The sequence below is a fragment of the Nasonia vitripennis genome, chromosome 2, assembly GCF_009193385.2.
Source record: "Nasonia vitripennis strain AsymCx chromosome 2, Nvit_psr_1.1, whole genome shotgun sequence".
NCBI classification, from domain to species: Eukaryota; Metazoa; Arthropoda; class Insecta; order Hymenoptera; family Pteromalidae; genus Nasonia; species Nasonia vitripennis.
Window position 1 is genome coordinate 11,283,177 of NC_045758.1, and position 26,923 is coordinate 11,310,099.

At 45.3% G+C, this 26,923-nt stretch overlaps 3 protein-coding genes across 11 annotated transcripts in view; 1 reads left to right on the forward strand and 2 right to left on the reverse strand.

Annotated features, from left to right (window-relative positions):
- Positions 1-293: 293 nt before the first annotated feature.
- On the reverse strand, positions 294-2,262 carry LOC100123401 (intraflagellar transport protein 20 homolog). The gene is made up of 3 exons (XM_001606992.5): positions 1,575-2,262; positions 1,260-1,414; positions 294-1,181 (listed from the first exon to the last, which is right to left on the reverse strand). The coding sequence occupies exons 1-3, from the start codon at positions 1,696-1,698 to the stop codon at positions 1,068-1,070; spliced, it is 393 nt and encodes a 130-aa protein (XP_001607042.1). The 5' UTR covers positions 1,699-2,262; the 3' UTR covers positions 294-1,067.
- On the forward strand, positions 2,188-5,900 carry LOC100120247 (ubiquitin-conjugating enzyme E2 G1). Its single transcript, XM_001607335.6, has 6 exons — positions 2,188-2,462; positions 3,943-4,045; positions 4,127-4,224; positions 4,308-4,486; positions 4,566-4,688; positions 4,992-5,900. The coding sequence occupies exons 1-5, from the start codon at positions 2,417-2,419 to the stop codon at positions 4,644-4,646; spliced, it is 507 nt and encodes a 168-aa protein (XP_001607385.1). The 5' UTR covers positions 2,188-2,416; the 3' UTR covers positions 4,647-4,688; positions 4,992-5,900.
- The window catches only part of LOC100123387 (homeobox protein cut), a 112,669-nt gene continuing 91,529 nt past the window's right edge, over positions 5,784-26,923 (reverse strand). For 2 of the 9 annotated variants that reach the window (XM_031923675.2, XM_031923674.2), the window contains 6 exons: positions 23,620-23,938; positions 20,456-21,745; positions 14,804-15,209; positions 13,423-14,098; positions 12,695-12,968; positions 5,784-12,234 (listed from right to left, as the gene is read on the reverse strand). In XM_031923675.2, coding sequence (XP_031779535.1) covers positions 10,496-12,234; positions 12,695-12,968; positions 13,423-14,098; positions 14,804-15,209; positions 20,456-21,745; positions 23,620-23,938 — 4,704 coding nt within the window. In that variant the 3' untranslated portion in view covers positions 5,784-10,495. The remainder of the gene's footprint in view (positions 12,235-12,694; positions 12,969-13,422; positions 14,099-14,803; positions 15,210-20,455; positions 21,746-23,619; positions 23,939-26,923) is intronic. The other 7 variants (XM_031923679.2, XM_031923678.2, XM_031923682.2 and 4 more) reach the window with 7 other exon arrangements.

Consider the following 26,923-nt stretch of genomic DNA (forward strand, 5'->3'; position numbering starts at 1 on the left):
AAAGCCAACTGCCCTATTTCTATAGTACAAATATGTATATTTGAAATTACAAGTTTTTGATTATATTTATAATGCAAAGAAAAATATGAAATATTGGTTAGTTTGAATATGAACACACGAATTGAGTGTTTAAAACTCCATTGCAAGATATTTTCTATTAAGCAAAAAAATGTTCTTATAATATTCATTTGATAGAATAATGCATACTAAATGCAATAAAAGTCAAAAACTGTATTGTAACAAATGTTATCATACCATAAAAAATTTTGATTTTTTTAAGGATTGAATAATGATTCTTCAATTTCTCAAGTTTGTTTGTAAATATTTAATAAAAATATGGTTTGAGCTACTTTATGTACAACTTCTTAATTTAAACACTTCAAATATAAAAATTAGTCATGGCTTTTGAAAAACCTTGAGAACAAGTTTTTTATAATTTATGTGAAATAACGTTAAGAAACACGAAGCGATTTACTGTTTAAAAAATTATAATCACTTGGCTAAGCAAACATTCTTACTATGATATAGGCATTATATATAACGTACCCTGCATTAAAAAAAGCAAGTGCATTTGCATTTATTTTCAATCCTATAAGAGAATATTGTAATAAAAAGGGGGATAATTAAAGATTCTACTAATGTGCCTTCCTTCTTCAGGGTTATTTAATTTAAATTTCTCTCCTTATGCAAGGGCCTTTGTCATTTTATCAAAAGAAATAAATCTGACTAAACATCGAAAAATTATTGTATATGTATGTATGTACACCTACAATTTATCAAAATAGACCAAATAATAATAACAACTTTAAAGAATAAAATTTGTATCATTTTTTTGTTCGATTCTAAACAGTTTGCACACTAAAATTTTATTGAATTTCTGAATAAGTAAGTCAAATATTATGTAGCATTATAAGTATAGATTTATAAAAGTTGAACCTATCTGAGTTATATAAAATCCATTGATAGAGTATAAATATAAAAAAAAACCTCAATTCGTTAATGAGAAATGTGTTTATTAAGGAATGATTCTGATAATAGTTTGTAAATAATTGAATATCTGGCAAAAATCAATTTGATGACAAGTGTTCAATAGTTTCCAATTGCTCTTGTTCAATTTTTTTCAATGATTCATATTCAACTCGCAATCTTTCTAGTTCCATTTGCTTTTCTAATACTAGTGCCTAAAAGAAACAATTTTAAGTCAGTAACTTAACCGAGTTCATGTTATAATTTCAATGAACACTAATATTGTACAATACCTCCAATTGCTGCTTTTCAGCATCGTGTTCTTTTGTAAGTGAATGTAACAAATTACGCATCCCGATTGCACGCATTTTTTCTTGTTCCACTCGATCTGCCAAATGACTCATTATTTTAATAAACTCTTCAGCGGCTTTATGAAAATCTCCGATTCCTGCGATGACACAAATTTGTAATTTTTATTAAATCGTAAAATTGAGAATATTAACGAGTTATACCAGTAAATAAAAACGTAAGCAATGCTGAGCTGGTTATAGGAAACAGTGCTGAACGAGCCTATTGACAAATAATTTTTTATTTCAAAATTAACTTACTAGTGACAAAATTTTGGCATTCCTCCCTCAATTTATCAGTTTGCGAGGCAACCTCAGGCTCGAGAACGCGAATTTTTGCTAAATCATCAAGAAAAAGGCCATGCTTTTTCAGCGAATCTGCCATGTTTGCACTTTGACTGCGTCGCTATCCTGGTTACTAAGTGATTCTCACAGTCAAAACAAGAATATCGACTGACGACAGGGTGTTACAAGTATTGCAGTGCAACATGCACGTAACACAATGAATTTCGATGTAAGAGGGTGAATAATCACTATAATTATGATGCGTATACTTTCTGAAGCTAATAATGTGAAATCATTTTTCTGTACTTGAACTATATATCTAATAATTTAGTTTTCAGAAAAAAAAATCAACAGTCGGAGCTTTGTTTCAAAGAAAATAAATAGATTAAAATTAAATTCGAATATAAATAATAAATATCAAACAGAGTTATGAATGTTGTAGCGGTTGTAATTTGTATTGGTGTAAACAAAAAAATAGCGCCAAATTTTCCGGCGCCTCTTGCGGCCAACGTACGAGGCTCTATGGCTGTTGTTTCCCCCACTCTTTTTGCTCGTCTCCTTTCTTCTGGTATTCGTGACTCCGTGACTCATCTCGCGCGATTCGCAGTGAAGCGACCGGTTTGACCAGGGACAGACAAGCTCGACGGATCTCTAGTCTCGCACTGTATTCAGTGCTGCCGACGGAAGAACATATGTTTTAAAAGCAGGTGGCGCAGGCGCAGTGAACATTTCCGCGCGACGTTACCTAGCCATCTTTCCAGTCAAGCCAAAAGTGTATTGTTTTTCAACCTTAGTCTTATTTAACGGAACTTTTATTAATGTCAGAACCACAGTCCGCGCTTCTACTAAGAAAACAACTAGCAGGTACGCAGCCCAAGTGATTAGAAAAATAACGTGCAGTGCGGTGCTTTCACCTCGCGCGAATCTCTCCGCGCGTAGCCACAGCTTGTGCCAGCTCTGCTCAGCCAGCGAGCCAAGCGCGAGCGGGCTCGCTTTTCGCCGCGAGTGTGATATGCCGAGCGAGCCCGTGTTCTGAACTTCCTGTTCCCCAGCTCGCACCCTCGGTTATGTTTCCCGACCTTGAAAATCTCTTCCTGGAGCTCGGACCCTCGGCTCTGCGCGAAGTCCAATCGGGCCGCACGAGAAATCAATACGAGCCGCGAGCGGAACCCACCTCGGCCCCCTGCTTTAACCTACAAATCCCAGCCAAATCCTGGACCTCCGTCGGCATCGACAGTCTTCGCTCTCCTCCAGGAGGTCCCCCGTGCTCCTCGTACATTGTCGTCGTCGAGGCCGCTGCTCTCCGCCTCACTCCCTCCGCGGGCGCTCTCTCTTTCTCTCTCTCTGTTCTCGCGGCACGGCGTGCGAAGCCGTGCCTTTTTTGCGCGCCCCCCGTCTCGATTCGCGAATCCGTGACCCCTCGTGCTCCCCGCGGCAATCGGGGACGTATCTCGATGCCGGCTTCCTCAACGCCGTTTCGACCGGAGGCCGAAAATAATAGCAGCTCTCTCTCTCCCCTGGCTGGTCCTCCGCGCGCGGCCGGCTGTGTATTTATAGAGGCGCTCTCTCTTCCCTGCGCCTTCTCTCTATCTCTCTTCTCGCGACTACTACTTTTTCGCTGAAGGTCAGCCTCTCCTCGGTTAACGATTCATCTTTTGTCCGAGCAGTCCGTGCGAATAACCGCGCGCGAGCTTTCGGCGTGCGATTTTGGCAAAATCAAGGGCTCGTCTACTCGACTCGACGCCGGGAAGCGCTCACGAGAGCCGCACACCGGGAGCATAACGCCGTCGCGAACATAACCTCGAAATCGAACACGCTGGGAAAGAACCAGCACAGGAGGCTAAGGGCGAGCATATATCTTGCTACTCTCGCGGCGCCGAGGAGCGTGTGACCTACGCCCTGGTCGCGAATTTCATTGCGCCGATACAGCTGTACAAATGGCTCGAGGCGCTTCTTTCCTTTGCTCGGGATTCATGACTTGCTTTCCCTTGCTCATTACGAGCGGCTCCGTTGATACGTTTTTCGCGAAAAAGGGGACGTTTTTGCGAATCGGTGCGGGCCACAACTCGTCGCCGGAAAAACAAGCTTGCATCTTGATCGCGCCAATGAATTGCTTGGCTCTTTGCCAGATGCGCGAATGGTTTTTTGATTTTTTTCTTTGATATAATTTATGCTTATTGGCAAGGATCATCTTTTATTTCTTTCAATGATTCTAATGATAATTACATTTTTCTTAAACTTAGAATCTTTTCAATTGAACTGGGTCAAATAAGAATACTATATGGCAAAAAACTTTCTTGATAATTTTATTTGATAATAATCCTACTGATTTTACGTGTTACAGAACTGAATAAAAACCCAGTAGAAGGGTTTTCAGCAGGTCTAATAGACGATAATGATATTTATCGATGGGAGGTGCTTATCATTGGACCTCCGGACACATTGTAGTGAGTTTTCTAGCGGTTTAACTACAGACTAAAATTATAAGGATATTTATCTTTGAATTTTAAATATTTGCAATTTTTCAGCGAGGGTGGATTCTTCAAAGCACATTTACAGTTCCCGAAAGAATACCCCCTAAGGCCACCACGTATGAAATTCATAACAGAAATATGGCATCCAAACAGTAAGAATATTAAAATGTTACAATTGTACTATTTTATTCTGTCAATCAAATGTTAAATTTGTTTTCAATCTTGCTTTTATCAGTTGAAAAAAATGGTGATGTATGTATATCCATCTTGCATGAGCCTGGTGATGATAAGTGGGGCTATGAAAAAGCGTCAGAACGATGGCTACCAGTTCACACAGTGGAAACCATTTTAATCAGTGTGATTAGCATGCTTGCTGATCCCAATGATGAAAGCCCTGCAAATGTTGATGCTGCTGTAAGTTTCAAATTTGACTATCTCATTTGTAAAAAAAGTGCATTAAAAATAAAATATTAAAAATATGTTTCAATTGCAGAAAGAATGGCGAGAGAGTTATACAGAATTCAAGAGAAAGGTAGCTAGGTGTGTCAGAAAAAGTCAGGAAGAATGTATGTAGGGTATGAAGAAATATTTACATGGAAAGACTTATTTAATTCTGGTATGTTAAACCTTTAAACAGTAAATAAATTTTCATAACTATCAGTACATAGATGCTACGTAATTGTTATTTACTTGGAAATTTACTAGTTTTTAAGTTTAATTAAAATATTCATAAATAAAACTAACTTATATACTGTTACAAATTATGATATTTGAAGTGTAATACATCCAATATTTGAAATTTCAGTAATCTGATATTTTACACTATCCATGATATTGCTTTACAAGTACTTAATTTACTTAAACTTTAAAACAAATGTTTAGTTAAGCAACCTTAATATTATTTTTTTTTCTGTTACAGGGAAGCCATAAGCACTGTAAAAAACCGTTAAGCATAAAGCTAACAAACAACAGTGCCACCAAAAAATGGACAAAGCCTGAAACTTATCCTTTGCTAAGAGAAGCCAAGAGTTCATAAACGATTTTGTCGAGTCCTTTGGACCGCAATTATCCGACGTATCGACATCCCTCTGACTGGACAACTTAAAGCTGAAGGTCATACACAGCTCACTTTTTTAAAAAATTGCTAAAACAGATAAGAAAAATAATTTACAACTATTCAGAATATAAAAAAATCATCTGTACGAATGCTATCTTAATATTAGTAGCTATTGTAAACTTAACGTCCCTCCAACTTACCTTTGCCCGAATACTGTTTTCCAAAATCTTTGCCCAAGAGTTTCCCTTGTTCTCAACCATCTTCTATACCCTTAATCGTGTAATTTAAAAAAAAAATGATTTGTTTACGTTTATTACTCGATAATGATTGCTTAGCGTCGTTTCGTATTTTCTTACTTTCGTATGATATAAATAACTTTTTGTAAATCGAAAAAACAAAGTGAAAATAACAATCGTTGAATGTAATGCCAGTGATGAAAAAATACATACGAATTACCACTACACGATAATAATTAACATAAACTATATGTCTGTCGATGCATCGTTCGTGACACAAAGGTACGCGAGTTTTTGTGCTATTCTTGCTAAGAATGTCATACTGAACTATTACCTAAAAATATAGAACACATTATAATGAATCTTTATAGGGCAGTAACAGAAACAAACAAAAATATTTGTTGGTAACAGTTAATGATTTTTTTTTTAATTTACTTTCTACAGAAATATATGAAATAACTTTAATGTATTTCAAAATTTTTATATTTTTCTGTAGAAATTTGCAATAAGAAGTAAAGGATATTCTACATTTTTACATGATTTATTACTTTTTCTAAATTATTTTATCGGATTCGCAAGATGCCAAAATAATAAAATTCACAACTATAAAAAATATCTATACTTGATAATAAGATCAGTATAAACCATGTTTACATTGAAACGGAATTTTTATAAATTCGAACTTGCATGTACAAAATAGACTTTCAATTCCAATATAAATTGATATTTCACAGCAATGTTTTATTATTTATAAGGATAATGATTAAATTTGTAATAGATCTGCAGAGCAAAAATCGAAATTTTGGTTACATTTAATATTGTCAATTAAATTTAAATCATACATTTTGATTAGCGTATTTTTTAAATATCCCACACAGAATCAGATTAAAAGAATATAATTAAAACTTAATTGGTACGTGATTACTCGCAGTTTTTTTACAGATAGTATTTGTGAAGAGTGCAATTTACATAGTTGAGTATTATCTACAGTTGATATAGAATGTACTTTCCTAATTGGGATAAGATAAAGTAACGTTAATCCCTACCTGCTGATGGTAACCTTAAGGCTTATCGCGCGTCGCTGTGAGTATACAAAGATGCCAACAACTCATAATAACGACTGTAGATAAATATTTCATTTTAAGAATTATTATTTTGAATTTAGCACATCTTACATGCCTGAACTATTGTGGGACATTGTATTTATAAAAATAAACAATACAGTACAAATTTTCAGTAAAATATTTAATTTCAAAGCATGCGGAAAGGACATTTAAATAACAAATTTTTCAATTTTTTAATACAGGCTTTTAATTTAGAAATGTTTAATGAAGACAGTGATATGAATAATATTATTTATATGTATACGTATATACAATGAAAGAATTCTCAAATATCTGATTTTCCTTCGTATTGCGACTGTAGACAAACGCATTCGCAACGAGCACAAACAAGCTTCCTTTGCTGACTCCTCATTCTTATCCTTATTACTGGAAGAGGATATGAATGCTTTTTTTGTCTTGGTTCCTATATACTTATTAATTTTTGTTTTCTTATGTTTTGAATTGCCAAAGAGCATTACAAGCTAAAGACAATAAATCTCTCACGTATTTCAATATTTTGTATACCTTATTTATTTTCTTTTAATCTTCGTATAATAATCATAAACGTACAATTTAAAACAAGAGTGCAATAGTGTTTATGCAATGTACAGGATAACTTTTAAGCTATATAATACAGTTCAAAATGAAATACAAATAATTAAACTATTTATTACTGCAGGTAAATCGCATTCGATTTTTCTTTGATACATTATTTTCACTACTGGAAAAGACGACAGTGCGCTTGTGTCTTTATCTCTTCGATCTAATTTTTGTCGATTATTTCTAAACATCATATTCGTTTTCTTAAAACGACTCTCCAACGGCTTCTTGTCGTTGTCACAACAAAAGAAATAATTATGGGAAATATTCAAGAAACAAAGCATTTCGATAACTTTTTTTCAAATGTTCTATCTACATCTTTTATATTGTAAAATATTCATTGTTAGGTTTACGATATGATTTTTTTCTCCATGCTTCTTCACCAATGTCAGCGAATTTTACACGCGCGACATTTATTTTCGTTATGATACGAGTTTCGACTTTCACGCGCCGAAAATTTTACGAGAACATCGACTCTCATCAAATCATTCATTTTTATTTATATATTACAAGACGGTTTATTATATATTCTTGTCATTCCTTGTTATATTCGCTCTTCATCCGATCCCCACTTTAAATAATTAAAGCTATTAACTATTTATGTTCTATACCAGTATCTACAAAAAACCTAGTTATTCTGATTCGATGAATGAGAAATCAGAGGCCATCGTTCGCCGTTGATCAAATACTTCCGGAGCGAAACTAATTCACTTCCCGCGAAGGTTGTCGATAGTACGAACTTTAGAAGCTTTTTTGATCTTAAACATTTTTCGTAGGAATAAAATTTTAAAACGCAGCATCATTAATTGTACCATAATTTTCTCATTGTATAGTTCGGAATGCTTCTCATACAGTCGACAAAATTTTGAACGATGTTCAAGACATTTAATAGCCAATAAAATAAAAATGAGAAGGATAAAATTGAGAGATTCATTTCTTAAAAGCGGATAAAAATAACTTAATTAATTTAAAAGAGATCAATTTTTCTCGAGTTTAGCTACGTTCATCTGATTTTTTTATCTATATCTGCAAAGAAACGTCAATCAACATTTTCTTTGTTCTTATAGGTACTCTTTTTGTATAAAAAGCCAAGTAAAAATGTATGAAGTTGTTTTTATACCATTCATTTATATACTTGGAAACTTCAGTGCATTTTGACTCGATTTCTTGTATCGGTAAACGGTAGCCCCGCTATATACGCACTAACTCTATTAAAATTAATAAAAACAATCACCGGTCTATTTGTAATCTTTCAATGCCCGTCAAATCGGTACTTTTTCAGTCACTCTATTACGTTAATTAAAAAATTTGCTTTCATACTTTTTCTCTTTTAACTGCAGACTAGAAGTTAATCAAAGATTAAACGTAGCTTGAACTGGTCGACGCAAGTTTGATTTGTCCATCGAAGCAAGAATTTTTCCTTACTTCGATCATTCATACAATTTTCACGTACTCGACGCATTCATCCCGTTGCGTTGCTATTCGATCAGACATGTATAGCTCGCAACGTTTTTAATCGCGTTGCTGCTAAAAGCGGCTCTAAGTTTCTCGGTCCTGTTTATCGCGACATATCATTTTTTGTTGCTTTTATGATCGTGCGCACATATACGATATTACGTAGTTAACTGCGATAAGAGAGTAATACTTATTTATACAAGTTTGCTGTGTATTTGTGTCTGTATTCTCATTTTTAGTTTTATGTACAAAGATATTTACAATGTAGAAGTTCATACGAAGAAAACTGCTTTCGCGTATCGGGAGTTTTCTGTTTTTCTATTCACTTCGTAACTGGTGGGCTATTTATTTTGCCCTTGCAAGTCTGCAAAGTATGGTTACGGTTAAAAACCGCTGCCACTGTCCCTTTTGCCTCTCGTAGTCCGTAAGCTCTATCACATCGGCTTCACAAGCCGTTTCATTTGTTTTTCTTTTTTTCTTATTTGCCTTAAGATAATGATAATTAATAATAATTTATAATGAATAATATAACTATAATATGGTCAAATGACAATAATAATGAAAATTCAGAATTTTCGATACGAATTTCTACAATACAATTTATTTTATACATTTCGATAGCTCGGAATTGCAATATTTTTGCATTTTTGTCGTATCGACTACACTTGCGTTCGCTTATTTTTTTTTTCTTTAAGAAATACAAAAACGGAAATAAGACATCGACGATTCGTCTAAATTCTTTTATTTTGGCTAGGCCCTTTTTGCTTATCGCAAGTAGAATAATCAATAAAATAGTAATTACTGTACAATTTTCTTTTTCTCTTTGCAATAGAATAGCAATTATAGTCAAAACGTAATAGTAATAATATTAATATATAATGATAATAATAATTATAATAAAAATTACAATAATGATAATAAAGATAATAATACAAGAATAATAATAATAGTAATAATTAACATTGGTAACGGTGTCCATGCGATCGACACGATCGATCTCGTCTCTTTCTCTCTCGCAGCATAAATAGCGGGCAAGCAAAAGGGAAGTGAAAAGAAGGTTGGACATATTTGTTTGCTATTTCCTTTTGTTTTAACAACGTAAAAATCGACAATTGTATATACTTTTTTCATTTTATATATTTACGCAACTCGAGAGTGAAATATATGCAATAACGTCAACAGCTTAATGGCTAAAAAGGAGGTTTCGCATGGGTAATTGGGACCAATATAAACAATAACATTAATCACAATTATGCAATTTCTCTTGCACTCGCTTACGGCGCGAGCCCGCTTCTCTTCTCTTTCCATTCTTTCCTAGCTTTTATTTAAAAATCAATCTAACAATTGGTTACGTGGAGATTGCACTGTTTGTCGAGAGGATCTGCTCGGCGCCTTTCGCTCTTCCTCTATATTTAGAACAGTTCATGGTTAGCGCAGGCGGAAGGGATCCTCTCAAATTTCGATTCCTTATTACTAACTTACAAATTTTAATTCACCACTGCTTAAATATCTTCACTACTATCGCTTCCTTTGTTCTTGCGTACATTCGTTGCTCGCTTATCTTTTCTTTTCAACAAATTTTCATCCAACTTGAAATTCATCATCGATGCAAGTCCGAAGTTTCGCTTATTTTTGATTTTGCTCGGTTATTCAAACCATTGGCCATCATCGTCGCCGTGTTCATTCTCGCTCTCGCTCGTTCTATCTCACTTGTATTCTCTTTATACGTTAATGCCCTAATTGTAGGCAGGACTCGGCTTCCACCGTATCCTATTGCTGGCTTCGTTATTAAAATGAAAAAAAAAACTTAACTACGATAATCCTCATCCTTAGAGGCGGATGCAACCGATGCTCAGTCTTTGATCGACCGATCTCGTTTGGCTTGGCTTGGCCAGCTCACAGCTTTGGAATAAATACACTTGGAAAAGAAGCCCGAGCCGCTAAATAACGGCGGTCAGCTTTTTATCCCTCTCTAGTAGTCCCATGCTTCTTCGGGTTCGTTCTTGACGACGTCCTTCGGACTGTCCTCGGCAGGCGCTTGTCCGTGCTGCGGGTCCGAGGGCGGCCTGGGCGACGTGGTGGGGCTGTTCTGCGCGGATTTGGGGCTGGGCGAGAGGCTCTGTCGGTCCGGCACGTTGGCCGCGGAGACCGACGACACGTCGCTCTGGGCGTCCTCCTCGTATCTGTCCGGAACCGGCGTCGGCTCGACTCTTACCGTTTCTTCGGTCTCTCGCTTGACGCCGTAGTCATCGGTTTGCATGACGCAGACGCCGTTGATGATGACCTCGTCGCCGGTCCTCGCGGGCTCTTGCCACTCGGGATTCACCCACTGCGGTGCGGCAGGCTTTCGTCTGTTCGACCTCGAGGTCGAACTGTTGGCTGGTGCCGGAGTCTCGGTCGGCTCGCGCTTTATGCTGGCGGCGGATCCTTCCGAGTCCTCACTGCCGAGATTGCTCATTGCGTCCTCGGCGTCATCGTCCTCGAATTCTTGGTTGGGCTCACGTTTGAGCGATCCCATGGAGAGATCGAGGCCGGAGCACTGTTCCTTGAGCGCATTCCCGACTAGGGCTGCGAGATTCGGGTTGAAGTAGGGCGGGTACGCGAGAGGCACGCTGCCGAGGCCGAGTCTCTCTTTCTGGATGTCCAGCAGTCTTTGTTGGAGGAGCAGCCGGAACTGCACGGGGTCGAAGGGCTGTCCGGGCTCGCGGGCCGACTGGGGCTCCGGCTGGCCGTGCGGTGGCTGCTGCTTCAGTCTCATGCGGTGGTTGTGGAACCAGTTGGTGATCGTTCGCGAGGAGAGGGCGAGCTCACTCGCGAGGAACTCGATCGTGGCTACATTCGGATAGGGATCGAGTGTGAAGGCCAACCGCAAAGCCTCCTTCTGCTCTTCACTGAAGAGAACGCGCTGCTTCTTGGCAGAGGTGGGTCCAGGTCCGGGACCGGGCGACGCCGCGTGATAGAACTCGGCGGTATCGTTGCTCGAGGTATCGGAACTGTTGTCGTGTCCGGGTCCGCTGCTGCGTCGTCTCTTGTTGGCCTCGCGCCGTTCGTTCTTCAGAGACTGCAGTCTGTCGACGTTGTGTGGATCGGACAGCCAGAGCTGCATGCGGATGAAGGGCTCGCGGCCCTTGATGCTGAGCATGTGCCAGGGCTTGGGTTTGCTCAGCAGTTCGCTGACGGAGCCTTGCGACAGGCCGAGGACCGCCTCGCCGAAGATCTTCTGGCCGATGTTGTTGGCCAGCAGGGCCTCCTTGATCTTTGTCGTGATCGTCTGCGTGTCCATATCTTGAGTGAGGGCTGCCAGCTCGTAGACGCTGGGCGAGATGTGTGGGTGTAGGGCGCGCAGAGGTGACGGAGCCATCTGATGCGGCGAATGCAGGCTGATCTGGCCGGGCCCCTGAAGTTGCTGCTGTTGCTGCTGCTGTTGCTGCTGCTGCTGTTGCTGCTTCTTTTGAAGCTCCTGCATGCTGAGCTGGGAGTGGGTGAGGATGGGTCCAGGCGGAGTCAGCATCATCGGCGACGGCTGCGAATGCACTGGAAGCTGCGGGCTCTGCTGAGGCGGGCCGAGCTGCAATTGGCTCTCTTGCTGATGCTGGGCGGCCGCTGCGGCTTGCGCAGCTGCCTGTACGGCTGCCTGAGCTTTCGCCGCGTTCTGCAACTGCTCTTGAACGAGCTTTGTAGGTGGCATGGGTTTCATTGGTGTTCCACAAGCTGAAATACGAATTAGTTTTCTTTAGTAAGCGCACTTTTGCCGGATTTGAAAACATAGTCCAGAAGCTCTTTTTTAATCTTATAAGCGTCGAGTTATCTGTGCTCGAGTTGTGACAATAAGAGGATCTTCAACATCGCTACAACGATGAGCAACCTGAACGATTGCGAAAAGGTTTACTTAAAAAAATACACTTGTCAAAATGATAAACAAATACAGCGCTTTGAGGCTAAAATGCAAATTTGTAAATTTGCATTCTTTGCCGTGTAAAACTTTTACACAGAGCGCACATAAATCGAGCAGAATATATTACCCATAACATAACACAGTAAGAGAACGACGAGATATAGTATACATGTATATATATATACATATATATATATATATATATATATATATATATATATATATAGAGCTGCCGAACTACGTGTATAAATAAAGTAACAAAACATCTATATTGACCTGAGTTAAACTTACGAGGCAGGCCGCCGTAGCCGCCGGTCCTCATGAGCTTTTCCGGTGCGATTTTGTACTGGCTGGCAACCAGCTTATGTACAGCGTTGTCGTCCTCGAGGAACATCTTCATGCGGATGAAGGGCTCGCGGCCCTTCTGTGTGAGCATGTGCCAGGGCTTGGGACGAGCCAGGAGATCCGATACGGAGCCCTGGGACAGTCCCAGGACGGATTCGCCGAATAAACGCTGAGAGATCGAATACTGGGAGAGCTGCTCCTTCACCTGTGGCGAAGAAAATCAATCGAGAATCGTTAGTCTCGTCACCGACACGTTTTTCGTTATTTTTAAGTGCAAATGAAAAGTCTGGATAACACTGGATATGCGATAGCACGCGGCGGAAGTCAGCTTGGATGAATTTATCGATGGTTTTTTTAAAAATATGGGTACAAAGCGAAATCCGGATAGTGTGGGTAAAGTATTCATTACAGATGTAGCGGAAATAGAGCGCGCGCGCGATTTCATTCGCTCCGCGATAAAAGTCTCTTTGAAATTCAACCCGGAGTCGAATGAGATTCCGCCAGACCGGAATAGAGTCACTGAATTATGAAACAGTTTGCGGATGCACATATTTCCGCGTCGGAAATCAGTAAATATAACTACTATAGCCGATGTAGATCGTCAAATGTAAATGCGCGAGTGTGCAGGCTTTGAATTTGCATGATAGAATGTCTCGTACAAAAGCCCTCACCCTCTTGACAATGTCTTCGGTGTTGAGGTTGTTGTAGATGTCGAACTGTTGCTGGGTGATGGGAGGCAGGACAGCCTTGAGCGGCCGCTGGTTGGCCGAGTGGTGGGTCGGCGTGGACGGTTGGCTGATGAGGCTGTTGGTGATGGAGGCCATCCTCTGGAGGGGGCTGGCCGCGGCGGCGCCAGCGAACTCCTCGCTGGGCGTCATCGCCGGCGGCAGGATCGAGTTGCCAAGTGGCGAACTGGCGCTGGAGCCGCCGGGCGTCGACTGGGCACCGGCCGGCTCCTGCTTCGGCTTGACCAGAGAGAACGCGCTACCCGCGTGCCTCATGGCCTCCTCCATCTTCTCCTTCTCCTCCTCGGAGACGCCGTTTATCATCTTGCTCCTAAGTATGTTGCCGAGACTGAGGTCCTGGGCGGCCGCTGCTGCGGCTGCCGCCGCGGAGCCGGTGCCGGCGCCCCCGTTCGTCGCCAGGTGATGCTGCTGGATGGCGTGCTGCTGGAGGGCGAGCAAGCCCGAGATCTGTGGCGGGTAGGGCAGACCCTGGGCCACGTTCAGCTTCTGGAGCTCGCGGTGGTAGGCGTCCAGAGCCATGCGGATCTCCTCCTGGGTGCGCTCCATGCCCTGCAGGTTCTGCCCGCTGAAAAAGTGCGGAAACATCGCGCTACGATCAATCAGGATCACAATGCTGTCCTCATTCGAAACGATTGATCTTATCAGTACATGTGTCATTATAGCTACTCGCCAGGACGCGACGCGCTATTGGTCAATATTTATCACGGAATTTATTGAAACACAAAAATACCACGACCGAAATAAAAGTTGGTCGATACTTCGGGTTGAGAATCAGCGCATCGAGAGCGAAATGCAGTTACGGACTCTAGTCATCGAGTGATTAATTCAGTCGGCTGAATAATTAAACGATGACGTTTAATATAGTTTTCTTTATATATCTACACGTTGCAAATGCCGGGGCTGAAGCTCCAATCAAGTTTTCTATCGCAAGTTCATCGGAAGCGGCAAGTAAATTTTGAAGAGGACAGTTGACGGAGCTTGAACGAAAGCTCGTCGTCGGGACAAAATTCAATTTGAATCAGAATCCGATGCAGCCGATAGAAAAAGCAAGCGCGAGCGATAAATGAAAATAAAGAGTCATTGAAAAATTAAAAGGTCTACCGCTTCAATTATTTTCCGATCGAGTTCTCTGTCGCGGGATGAGTCAGCTCTCGACATTTTATTTTAAAAACATCGCGCGAACTCAATTGCTCATGAATGTTTCCCGCGACTCGTCTGACGCCCGTCAAAAACTCTACGTACATACGCGAGATCGGAGACGTGCGCGAACAAAAATACGACGACGGTGTCTCACCTGGCAGGGAAGTCTCGAGGTCCGCGCATATCTCGGCCCATGATTTTGGCCAGTTCCTCTTGGTAGATCCTGGCCACCTTCTCCTGGGGAATGTCGTCGTTCTCGTACTTCTTGAGTCTGCGGTTCTGGCTGTCCATACTGCGGTCCTTGCCGAACGGGCTCGGGCAGTTCAGTCGGCTTGGGCTCTTGCTGTCGGCGTCGTTCGAGGTGTCGGCCTCGCTCTGTCGACTCAGCTGCATGTGGCCGGACTCGCTGAGCATGTGGGCGATACGTTCCTCGCTCATGTCCTGGCCGACTCCCGAGGTCGGGCCGCTGCTGTTGCCGTTGTTGCCGTTACCGCCTGCGCCGGGCTCCTGGGGACCGCGCGCAAAGGCGGGCATGCCCTGCTCCTTGCCTGAAACATACTCTACGGGTGAGGCACGACTTGCGGTGCGTTCTTAAATTGGCTTTTCGTCGCAGCTTATCAACTAGGTCTACGGACTACAATAAACTGACGCACATCGATCGTTTTGACAGTCGTGCTTGAATGCATGATGTTGACGTTATAATATAACATTATATGACATTGAAAGTTTCTTGTGTATGCGTATTTCTGTGCGTGTGTCATCGTTGAAAACCTTGGTTTGCTAATAACTCATAAAAGCGCGGATTTCCATCCAAACTGCGGAATGCACTGCGTAGCTCTCGCGCATTTTCCACAATCAAATCGCTCTTAGTCCTCTCGAAAAAAGAAGAGTGAAGAGAAACAATAGGGGAGACGTTTTTTTTTCACGCGAGTCGATCGTAGTGTTTACGGCGACGACGGCGGATTAAAGATTCAAGTTCGGAATCGAAGGTGATAGCAATTAACGTAAGGCGAAAATCGATAGTATAAGCTCTCGCCGGCGAGTATAGCCTCGGGGCGAACTCGACACGCTCGAGTGTATCCCGTTCGCGATAATTAAAATATCTCCTTGCCCGGCTCTCTCTCTCTCTCTCGCTCTGTATAGGGTCCGTCGTTCCTCCTCCTCTTTCGTCTTTTCGTCCCTCTTCTCCCCTTCGCGCAGCTGTGGTCGTCCCTTGTACACGCGAAAGTGCACAAGTGTCCTCTTTCACTCTCACTCTCTTCTCTATACGTGTTTCCCATCTAATTGACCAATCAACTGCGAGTCTCAGACAAATCAGCCATCGATCGGCTCCCTTTGATTGCTCTTCAGAATACACGACTTGCCACTCTACTCTACTTCCAAAGACAGTATACATCGCGCGCTCGATCAATACTCTCGTAGACTTTTTGAAAAAACAATAAAAACCATAAGGCACGACGACCTCTTTATTGCGCAAGCCGATCTATACTCGAACTTTTTTGAGTTAAAATTGAATCCTCTCGCGATATGGGTCACACGCGTCAGACGAGCGCGTGCGGAATTGAGAGTTTAGAGCCGTCTGATTTCGCGGATAATTGGACGGCTGATATTAGAAGAGAGCTGCGCGCGATATCTGCCAGAAGCGCGAGCGTTGGTCCGGATAAAGTGTCCGGCGGGCGGAGCGAAAGCTTCTCCCAGCCATAAGTGAGCGATCGTGATATCACATTATCGCAACGCTTGAAGCCGTGCCAGCGTCGTCGGACACACACGTCTCGCTCGAAGAGTCACACGGTGGCTATAGGTATACCTACCTGTCGGAAACGATCGACCTTCGATTCGCGCGAAATGGCCATAATAATGAGGTCGGACTGGCTGCATATTTATAGTATCTCTTCAGCTAAGAGCGATGCCGTGTAGTCGCATTTCGTTAATGCGATTATGACTTTGTCAATATTTACTTGGAATCCGATTAACGGTCCGGTTAATTCGCGCAGATGCGCGATGCTATCAATTCTAATTAAAACACAACCGCGATGCAATTAAAGCTATTATAATCGACGGACTCTGACTCGCGATCCGATAAACGCTCGCCGAGTTACTCGCTAAATTTTTAAGTTCTGCTCTTGCAGGAAGATCGACCAAGTCTACGTGAAACATCGCTCGCACCTTGTTTAGACGTCGCGTGTGTCTATTGCACATCGCGCGCGCCAGTGTTTTATCGGCAATTTTTTTTCTCGCGCAACCCGCGGTTCTCACACATTTCTCCGGCACAGCGCATGGGTGAGCCACTCGCATGTGTGGCGAAAGGAGCCGACGCGGGATTTATTTGCCTTTCCCGGCGAGAATCACGCTCCGCTGCTCGAGCTGAGCGCCCGCTGCCGTGTACTCGGAGTTCGATGATTCAGGGCCCCGATTTTCATTTCCGCAGGATGACGAAACTTTATTAATAACTTAATTATTTATAAGTCACGGTTCGTTTAGCTCCGATGCGAACGACAAAAAAACTGCGCGGCGAAGGGAAAATCCCGCCGAATGTATAGCGCACGCTCTCGGTGATTATTGTAATGATGGCATCGCCGACGGTTTCTTCTTTTATTTTTTTCGGAACAATGAGCCGTAGTTACGATATTTGCCGGATTTTTTAACGTGAAAATGCGCATACGTCGTACCGGTCAAAATGCTAACAGCGATCTATGCAAGATCAGGAAAAAAAAAAATAAAACCAACCTCCTCTGGTTTACAATGAGATGCAATTAACCCAAGCGCAGATACGCAGAGTCGTAACAATAAAAAAAGTCGACGCTCGCGGAAAGCACACGAAAGAAAGAAAGAGGCAATCAGTCGATCGTTCGTCAGCGCTGAACAATGGTCCCTTTTTTGCGAGCGTCTTCGCATACGTATACAGCGAAAAGGAAACGACGCCATTGGAGGAAATCGCATTTTGCGGCAATTATATCGTCGTAAAATCATCGGCGCGAAGTTCTCCTCGCCACGCGGCGTTACAAAACTCGCTCGCGGCAGGATATAATTCCGTGGGAATGCAATCGCGTCGTCAAGAAAGCCCGCGCGTACAGTGCAAGAGAGCGACGATTGTTACGGCGAGTTACGCATGTTATTCGTCGCGGTGTATGGCAGATATATATCGCCGCGATAAAATCGCGAGATAGAGGAAAGACGCGCGGCTAATGAACGACGGAGAGAGAGAGAGAGAGAGAGAGAGAGAGAGAGAGAGAGAGAGAGAGAGAGAGAGAGAGAGAGAGAGAGAGAGAGAGAGAGAGAGAGAGAGAGAGAGAGAGAGAGAGAGAGAGAGAGAGAGAGAGAGAGAGAAAGAAAGAGAAAGAGCTGCGCGCTGTACAGTAATTGATGCTGAAACACGCGCGCGTATACTTCTCTTTTCGCTGTCGCGCACTCGCGCGGGGAGACCTTATAGCGCGTCAGAGAGGCGTCAATTAAGGAAAATAGTTTGTCGGCGGCGGCAAATAGTATCGGACTGTCGCGGTTGGATTATTTTGCTGACCGGGAAGAACGAAAAACGCTGCTGCCGCTGCTGACTTTTGCAAAGGGTTCAAGCGGTATGTCGTTGGTCAATTATTCGATTTAAAGGATCTTGAGCTACTGGTCATTTAATAATGCCGTGTGTGATTAATCACTTTACTCGGGCATCGGGTAAGCTTTGTGTCGATGATTCGCGCTCGTAAATCTTGACTGATTAGGGAAGTTACGAGGCGAAGTTGCGCCGCCGGTGTATATCTGTTCCATTGAGTCGCTCAGCCGAGGTCTTTTGTGGACGCAAAGACGCCGCAAGCGCACAAAAACCGAGCGCCCGTCCGTCGCGTAATAACAACAATAATAATAACCAGCTCTAAGGAGCCGGCTCGAAGGGGGTAGTTAACTCCACCGTGAACGTACCCTATACACTACGAATCCACCGCTTATCAGCAGATATTGCACGCGGCGAATGTAATATAAGCGATACGATCCGCGAGTAGCTCGGTCGATAAACACCTATACACGCACATACGGCAGCGAGAGATGACGCGGGCAAAGCTCGCGAATCAACGCGCGGTTTAAGCCTTTTGAGCCCAGGGTCTCTCATTACGGTCCTTCCTTCCTGGCCTCCTTGACCCTCTTCACAACTTTGGCTCACTACATACACCGCTCTCTCCGTGTATAGTGCACGTATAACCGGCCGTGATTTTCTCGTTAGCTCTAACGATTTTCAATTCCCGACAATTCAAACTTCGACGCGAATTCGAACACAAATTTTTCTCTCGGAAGCCCGAAAAAAATCGACGGAAGCAAACAGAGAGCTGACCCCGTGTCGCCATCATGTACATAAAGGGCAATAATTGATACGGTATTCAATGAGCGCGCGCGCGTCATCGCGCCCCGGACAATGGTGGGCTCCGTCACACTTTCGATAATTTCGACGCGGGAACTATACACATTCCGCGGAAATTGCGTCGCGCGTCATATTACCATCCGCTGCGCGGCCGGCGGCGGCGCGACAGAATTTCGCGAGAGAGCGTGTCATGGGAAGCGAAAGTCGGTGAATTTTCATTTGTCGCGCTCTCTGGGCTTCAGTGACTATCAAAGTAAATTAGTAAGTGTATAGACCTAAGCGCGCGAAGAATCGTGAGCGCGAGGCGTTGATCAAGCGCGCGTCGTGGGACACTTCCGGCCGAGCCGCGCGCGGCAATAATGATCTCCCTCTGAGCGCAAGCGCGGGCAATCAGGCAAAAGTGTAAATTACTTCTGTCCCGGCGTAACTGCAGAGCTATAGAGCTCAGTTTTGTTTTGCTCTCGCTCAGCAGAGCAGTAGCAGCATCGCAGGCTGCGGGAGGAATCTCGGAGGAATCTATCCTGACGCGCTTCGGCATATAGCACCCTTCTACGATAATAAAGCCGCGCTCGCGTCTCGACTATTTCCCAGGAGCTATTAGTGCAAACTATACGGCTGACAAATGCGCGCCGGGGCTGTGCAATCAATAGACGCTGCGCTGCTGCAGACACGACCGATAGCCTGATTGGATTGAGAGGAACGCCGCGGCGCGCTATGGTATACATGGTATACAGCCGATATGGCTTTTGGATGTTTCTCCCCTCTCACTCCCTGCAGCAGCTGTCTGGCATTGTGTATATTGTGCATATTGATTAGCTTGACCTCGTTCTTATATAGTACGCTACATCATTATACAGCTCGCTGTATACCTCGCTGACTCGTTTACTTGCTATCTGTGCTTTCTTTCTCATTCTTTTATGTACACATAGGTTATTCGTACTCATTGCTATCCCCGCCGCAGTCATCATCAGGTGGATATCGAACAGATATTCAGCAGGGGGTTGAGATATAAAGAGAGAGAAAGAGGTAGGTTTATTAGTTTCAACGAGTGCCTGCGGTATAATGCGGTTAATCGAGAGCTCGCAGTTTGGTTAGTAATCGGCGTAACATTCATCATTAGCAGTGCCAGGCGATAGAGTCGTTATTACAGAGAGCCATAGCGTCGATATGTCGGGTACATGTGTCAATAGTAGTAATAGTAGCGGTAAATACACAAGTATAAAAACAACAACCACAACGATCCTTCCCTCGCGGATCATCGCCCGGCGACGAGGGTGAGGACCCGGACAGAGACAGACGTAGTACAACATCAACAACAGAGAGACTGAGTACATAAGTAGAGAGGTGTGTCGTAGAGAGAACAGAGAGATTCAGAGAAAGAGTCAAAGAAGAGAGAGAGAGAGAGAGAGAGAGAGAGAGAGAGAGAGAGAGAGAGAAAGAGAGAGCGTGAACAACGAAACTCACCTTTCTTGGGTATGAGGGATTTGAGCAGCATAACAGCGTTGTCGTCGCAGGCCCAGCCGTGCATTTTTCGGTAACTGTCGCGGCCCTTCTCGGTCAGCTTGTCCCAGGGCTTGGGTTTGCTGAGCAGCTCGCTGACGGTTCCCTGGCTCAGGCCGAGCACGTACTTGGCGAAGAGCCGCTGGCCGATGTTGTGTATCGAGAGCAGCTCGCGCACCCGCCTGGCGATGTGTAGCGTGTCGAGGTTCTGCGAGGCGTACTTGTCCATGTTGTAGCGCAGCATCTCTTGGAGCCGTGCCTCCATGGGGTCGCCCTTGGGTATGAGGGACTCGCCGAGGCGTCCGGCCATGCCCGCGGCGCCGAACTCGTCGCCGAAGCGGAACGGGTGGGAGCGCTCATCAAAGCGGAACGGGTTCTTGAGGCTGTCAAGGACGCTGAGGCCGGTAGCGCTGGCGGGGCCGATGTTGTTGTTGTTGGCCAGGTGGTGGCTGTTGTTGTTGTTGTTGTGACAGACGGACTCCTCGGCGGGGCTCTTGGGCGGCGGGTTGGCGGCGGCGGCGGCTGCTGCTGCCGCTGCGACCGAGGCCGCGAGGGGCCCGTTCATCATTGCAGGCTGCGACGAGGACTCCGAGCCGGTTGGTGGCTGCAGCTGCTGATGAGCCGGTGGCTGGAGGAGCTGCATCGCGCTCGGCGGCGAGGTGAGCGTTGTCGTGGAGGAGGGCGTGGGCGGGGCCGGAGTCTCGTGTCCGGAGACCGGTGTCGTCGCCTTCTCCGCGGAGTCGAGGGCCGAGGCGGTGCTGCCGCTGCCGAGGGGCGTGCTCGACTTGGCCGGGGTGCTCGAGCTGGAGATCGGATCTGTTGGCGACGGAAGGTGATTTAGACTAGCGGGCAGAGCCTGCAGCGCCGAGGCCTGAGGATGGAGACCGAGCGTGGAGGCCTGGGCAGTCGCGGTCGCAGTCGACGGCTGCTGTTGCTGTTGTTGCTGCTGCTGCTGCTGACTCATGATTGACCTCTCCAGGGATCGCCTCCAGTTGGCGACGATTTCCTCGCCGAGGAACGAGCCGAATGTCTCGACGTTTTGCAGGGGCGGTGGGAAGAGGAGCGAGGACGAGGAGGTCGGGGTCGGGGTGGGCGCCGACGACGACGAGGGCGTCGGAGTCGAGCGGCTCGGCGGCTGCGAGCAAGACTGATGGGAGGACTGCACGAGGGAGGACGAGGGTGGCGCGATCACCGCGCCGCTGACACCGTGCGGCGAAGCGGTCGCGGCCCGCTGCAGGGGTGACGTGAGTCCACCTGCAATGCCAAACAGAACGAGGCACACGGTCAACACGGAGACAAAAAAGAAAACAGGGAGGATAAGACCATTCGTGGCCCCCGACACTCTCTTTCGATGCTTCCATTTTCTCTCGTCGCTGCAGTAATTCAATAAAAGTCAACTCAAAATATAACGTGTGTGCGGGTAAGGTAGAACCGTCTCCCCCTCAAGCAAGAGAGAGAGAGAGAGAGAGAGAGAGAGAGAGAGAGAGACGCGCCGAGATGAAAAAACTCAGTCTGTGTATGACTATCAATTTGGCAATTGCGGTCTACAATAAGTCCTCGGACAAGTGGCGCACAATAAAAGTAAAAGTTTTCATTCTGAAGAGCAAATCATATACACTCGCGGCCGGGAGAGTGAGAGTTGAATCGCGGAGCTCGGCGGGGCTCTCGACATTTGGAGATTTGGCTTTTGGAGTCTGTGTGCATCTGAGCGCGTGAGCGCGGCGGGGGATGAGCGCAGGAAGAGTCGCGGCCGGGGCGGCTTCGAATTCGACAGCCGGGCCAGACTGCGCAAGAGGATACACGTACGTGTATCTGTCTGCGTGTATCTACGTGGAGTGTACGTGGAAGCGACTTTGGCGCGCGGCGCTACTGTATGCGTATACATATAGGGAGAACCGGCGAGGAAGAGAGGATCGGAACGGGGTGACGTTGCAGTATCTCCCTCGGTCTCTCTCCCACTCTTCGGATCGATTCATAATAAACTCGGTGCCCGAAACAATGGCCCGCGGTACCCGGGGCAAATATTGCGAATATCGTCCACAAATTTGCGTGCCGCGGCGGTCCTCGTCCTCGTGCTTGCGAATGGTAGGTTTCGGAGCTTTAGACAGTGAGAGAGAACGAGAGATATAGAGGTTGAGAATAAAAAGGATAGAGAGAGAGAGAGAGGAGGTTTTACCGTGTGTGTTTGGCTGCGTTGTTTCGTATTCGCAGGTAATACGTACACACGAAAAATACGCGCCGTCCGGGGGTGCTTTCGTGGAGTCAATAAACGAGTCGGAGAGTTAGAGAGAAAAAAAGTGCAGCCTAAGCAACGCGTTCAATGAGCGAGAGAGAGAGAGAGAGAGAGAGAGAGAGAGAGAGAGAGAGAGAGAGAGAGAGAGTATAAGAGGGGAGTGAGAGCAAAGAAAAATTCGGCGGTATATATGAAGCCTCTCTGCGTATTATAAGAGACCGGCGGCGGCGGTGGCGGCAGCGGCAGCGGCGAAAGAGAATGAGAGATAATGAGTGAATACGGAGAAGATTATGAGATGTTACAAAAAGAATGGATTAACGTGAAAGAGAGTATACATGACGTTAACAAAAAGAATAGAGAAAGAGAGAGAAAGAGACAGAGAAAAACAAGCAATCAGAGTGGAAAGAAAAAAGTATGTAGGAGTATAAGTAGTGTGCGAATTGAACCGCAAGCGGGGGTTATTCGAGTATACAATATGTATATATAGCTACATATCTTTACCATTCAAATCACTTTTTGTACAAATAATAAACAGTATGATATAAAACAAAATAAACAATAATAATGAGAGTGATTACATAAGTCAATACAGGACTCGTTGGGCCCAAGATAGCAAGTCTCAGAACGACGGAGCCTCGGAGAGAGAGTCAGGGCCGAAGATCAGAGCAGCAGCACAGGAATTAGCAAAGCTTTTTCGTTTCTTACCCATTTCCACAATCTTTCTCATCACAACATCACGCTCGTTAATATGTGCTTACAGACTAGATTATATATCGTTAGAAAAGAGAATTCGATTCTTCTCTTCGTATACATCATCGTCGTCATTGACCAAAGCTGTATAATCGCGCTCGCGCTTACAAGCTCAAACAAGATGCAGAAGAAGCTCTCGACTTACCGAGAGCATCGGGTGTGCTGGGCGGCTTGAGCGTCTCCGCCTGTTGCAGCGCTTTGGAGCGCTCGATGAGCACCTGCTCGAGGCTCTTGCCTGACTCGCCGGTCGGGATCTGCGAGAGATCGACCGACCTGAGCACGCTGATCTCGCGCTTCAGCTCGTCGTAGTCCTTCTGTCGCTCGAGCTTGGCTTCGAGCCGGTTGATGTGTTGGCGGCGAGCTTCGAGCTCTTCCTCCAATCTGGAAGTCGTCTGAGCGGTGCTCTCCTGCAATCGTTGCAGGTTCATCTGCAGCCTCGACACCTCTTCCATCAGCTGGTTGATCTGTTGGGCAGAAAAACGGAGGGATTAAATTTCAATTTCAAGCTCAGTCGTGTGGAGTACATCATACTCCATGATGTGCAGATATGAACAGGCTGTATGGCGAATTTCGCGCAGTGGAATTCTCTCAATAATTCACATATTTTTGCGCCTGTTAGAGCGCTAAATAATTAACTGCCCGTCGACGGGGCGAGAAGCATTGGTAATCAATCGTAAAATTCATCGGCGTCGCACTGTTAAACGAGTTCCCGATCGGGCCTTTTAATAAAGCGTGTGTATCGAGTATATTCGCTCGCTTGGCGGCCAATATAACTGCGTCACTCGACCGCTATCGCTTCGCGCGGTCGCCTTTATTATATCGACTCCGGTAAAAATAAAAGCCATATAAAAAAAATGTACACGGCGTCGGGAGTAAAATTAAAAGCTGCTATAGACTCCCGCTGAAGGATTTTCGATATATACCTGTTGTATAAAGCTCGCGGCTTTTTCTCCTGCTCCCTCATTTGAATAAAACACATCCGCGAGCGCGCATTACTATGCACACTTAATTTCCGTCGCGTCAATTTCCTTGTCCATTAATGATAAATATATATATAGTCAAAGCAATACATCCGCACTGACAGAAATTATTTCCGTCTCTGGCGTTGCGATGGTTCCGGTGCAAGCCCTGCATCGCTTCTCTTAAAGATTCACGCGGGGATTAATTACGCTAGTCAGCTCCTCACGCGCGAGACGCGATCAATCGAATGGACGGCTCATCGATGCATCACCCCTTATCCGCGTGCGCGAGTGACTTTATTAATGACGCTCTACACGGCTCTCGAGCCACGTGCTATCGAGCCGCTCTTTCTTTCCCCCGGCAATATTGCACGCGGTTATAGGTGAGTGTGTACACGTACACGCCGTATGTAGGGAGCGCTAGGAGTGTCGCGCTCGCGCAACCACACCAAGAGAGCGGGGGGCACACTGCATGATCAATTGAAATCGACCACTCGAAACCTATCCACGTGTACTTTGCTTTCCCTCTCTCATGCTCTCCTTTCCGTGCGCGTGCTTGGTCGTCTACGTATACATGCATACACTGCACACATTGATCAGTGTGTGCCGCGAGCACGTACGAAGAGAGCGCGAATAACACGCGAGATGAAAAGCTCCAAAGCCGAGAGCAGCGCTTTTCCGCCTGCCGGAGAGTGCACGTACGCAGAGCCGATATGTGTGTACGTACGCGGTGCAGGTCGATTGTTTTTTGCAGCTTCGAGAGTGCGGTATTGGGAGGCGGCTAGCAAACAGGTTAATCGAGAGAGATCGGACTACTAGTACACATTCCACCCTTTGTTTTTCCGTTTCTCTTCCGCGCGCGTTTACACGCGTACATCGACGCCGACGCATGAATGCACACGGGCGTTTATATCGTGTGTAAGTGCCGCACGAGCGAAACGGAATTAAGGCAAATCAAGCTGGTTAGCGGCAAATCAATGCTGGCAATTACCGCGGGCGCATGTGTATAGGTACTCCTCTCGGCAAGCGTAATCGAGTATCATTGACGTGTGCCGCGTAATGCTTCTTTTTTCGCTCCCTCGACGCGTTATTTTATTCATCGAGCAATCGAACCCACCGCCGCAGCTGGTTTCCCCGTATTAACGCGCGCGCGACACTTCTTTTTCCTCGCGTTTTAATCGATACGCACGTAGGTGCACCTATACACGTATTACGCGTAACTTAAGTAGCTCCTCAATCAGAGCAGGCAAATTTCATTGTAAAGGTGAATTCCGGGGAGGCCGTTCGATATAGGCGTCGCGGGTGTGGGGCTATAGCCGCCTATAGGTCGATTCGAGTTTCCAAAGTTGCCACGATCGCGCGTAATCGCGTCCGCCATTAGTGTCGCAAGCGACCGCCGGCGACTGAGTATCGTTAAGGGATACGGAGCCGGCGAGACGAGCTAAGGACAGGTGGAGTTAACACCCTCGTGTCGCCGCGTTCGACGACCCCCCCCCCCCCGATAATGCCTCGATCACCGTCGACCCCTTCCCCCACTGTAATAGCGCTGCTTTACACTTTCTCGGCTTTCCTTTGAAACTTGGCTGAGATTCCGCGGAGATTTTATTAATTATCCTCTTCGCTCTGTGTCAATTAAATTATATCGATTGGAGTCGCTTCGGCAAATCCGTTCCTTGCTTTATACACTTCTTTGGTTAACGATATACTAGGCGTATATTACGCGGAATAAAAAAAAATAAGACAGGCAACGGACGATCGGCGAATCGATGCGGACTTGATAATAACCGCCAGCGGAGCGCGCGGCAGCGAGTGTGCACGAAGGCGTAACCCTAGCCGTTAAATTTAACGTCTCCGCATACGCAGACGTATAAAGCCGCCGCAAACGCGAGGACGTCGCATCCGCGGCAATCCAACGCAAATATAATAACCATAGTTCACATATATTCATCGTCGGCAATTCAGCCTGCCGGCTATATCGTGTCCACTTGATCGGCCGTGCGCCGCGCGCTTCGCGTTCCCATTTCACGTGTGTCGCTGAGCTATTCATCGTTGGGCTTCTAAGGTTCCTTCTAAGGCGGCGCGCGGCACTTGTATTTTATTCGTCATTAGTGGACGCGGGCTGGGGCCATTGTGCTCGACAAAGCCCGCAAAAGAATGCGCGGCGGCTTCGACATAATGCGAGCGCGAAAAAAGTGTCGAGAGAGTATAGTGTGTGGCGCGCAGCGCGAAGATCGTATGGTAGGTGGATAAATTTTTTTCTCAGCGCGCCGCGATCTTAATTCGATTACCGACACACACAGAGCGAGATTTAATGCGCGCGAGAAAAGGAGCAATAAAGCGCAGCAGCGAGAGAGGGAGATCTGAATGGGCGCTTCGCGTAATTGTGCGAGGGTGAAAAAGCTCGGACGTAGCGCAGCGCGCACACAATCGATCCGGATAAACAAAGAGATTGCAAGGTGGCCGAAAACCGGAAGTCGTCTCGCAATTGAT

Excerpts from the sequence above, each read along its gene's own strand:
- LOC100120247 (XM_001607335.6), top strand. The coding sequence starts at position 2,417 with ATGTCAGAACCACAGTCCGCGCTTCTACTAAGAAAACAACTAGCAG. Across the intron at positions 4,046-4,126 it reads GGACCTCCGGACACATTGTA|CGAGGGTGGATTCTTCAAAG; the intron begins GTGAGTTTTCTA and ends GCAATTTTTCAG. Across the intron at positions 4,487-4,565 it reads CTGCAAATGTTGATGCTGCT|AAAGAATGGCGAGAGAGTTA; the intron begins GTAAGTTTCAAA and ends TTTCAATTGCAG.
- LOC100123401 (XM_001606992.5), bottom strand. The coding sequence starts at position 1,698 with ATGGCAGATTCGCTGAAAAAGCATGGCCTTTTTCTTGATGATTTAGCA. Across the intron at positions 1,415-1,574 it reads ATGCCAAAATTTTGTCACTA|GAATCGGAGATTTTCATAAA; the intron begins GTAAGTTAATTT and ends GTGTCATCGCAG. Across the intron at positions 1,182-1,259 it reads CTGAAAAGCAGCAATTGGAG|GCACTAGTATTAGAAAAGCA; the intron begins GTATTGTACAAT and ends TGTTTCTTTTAG.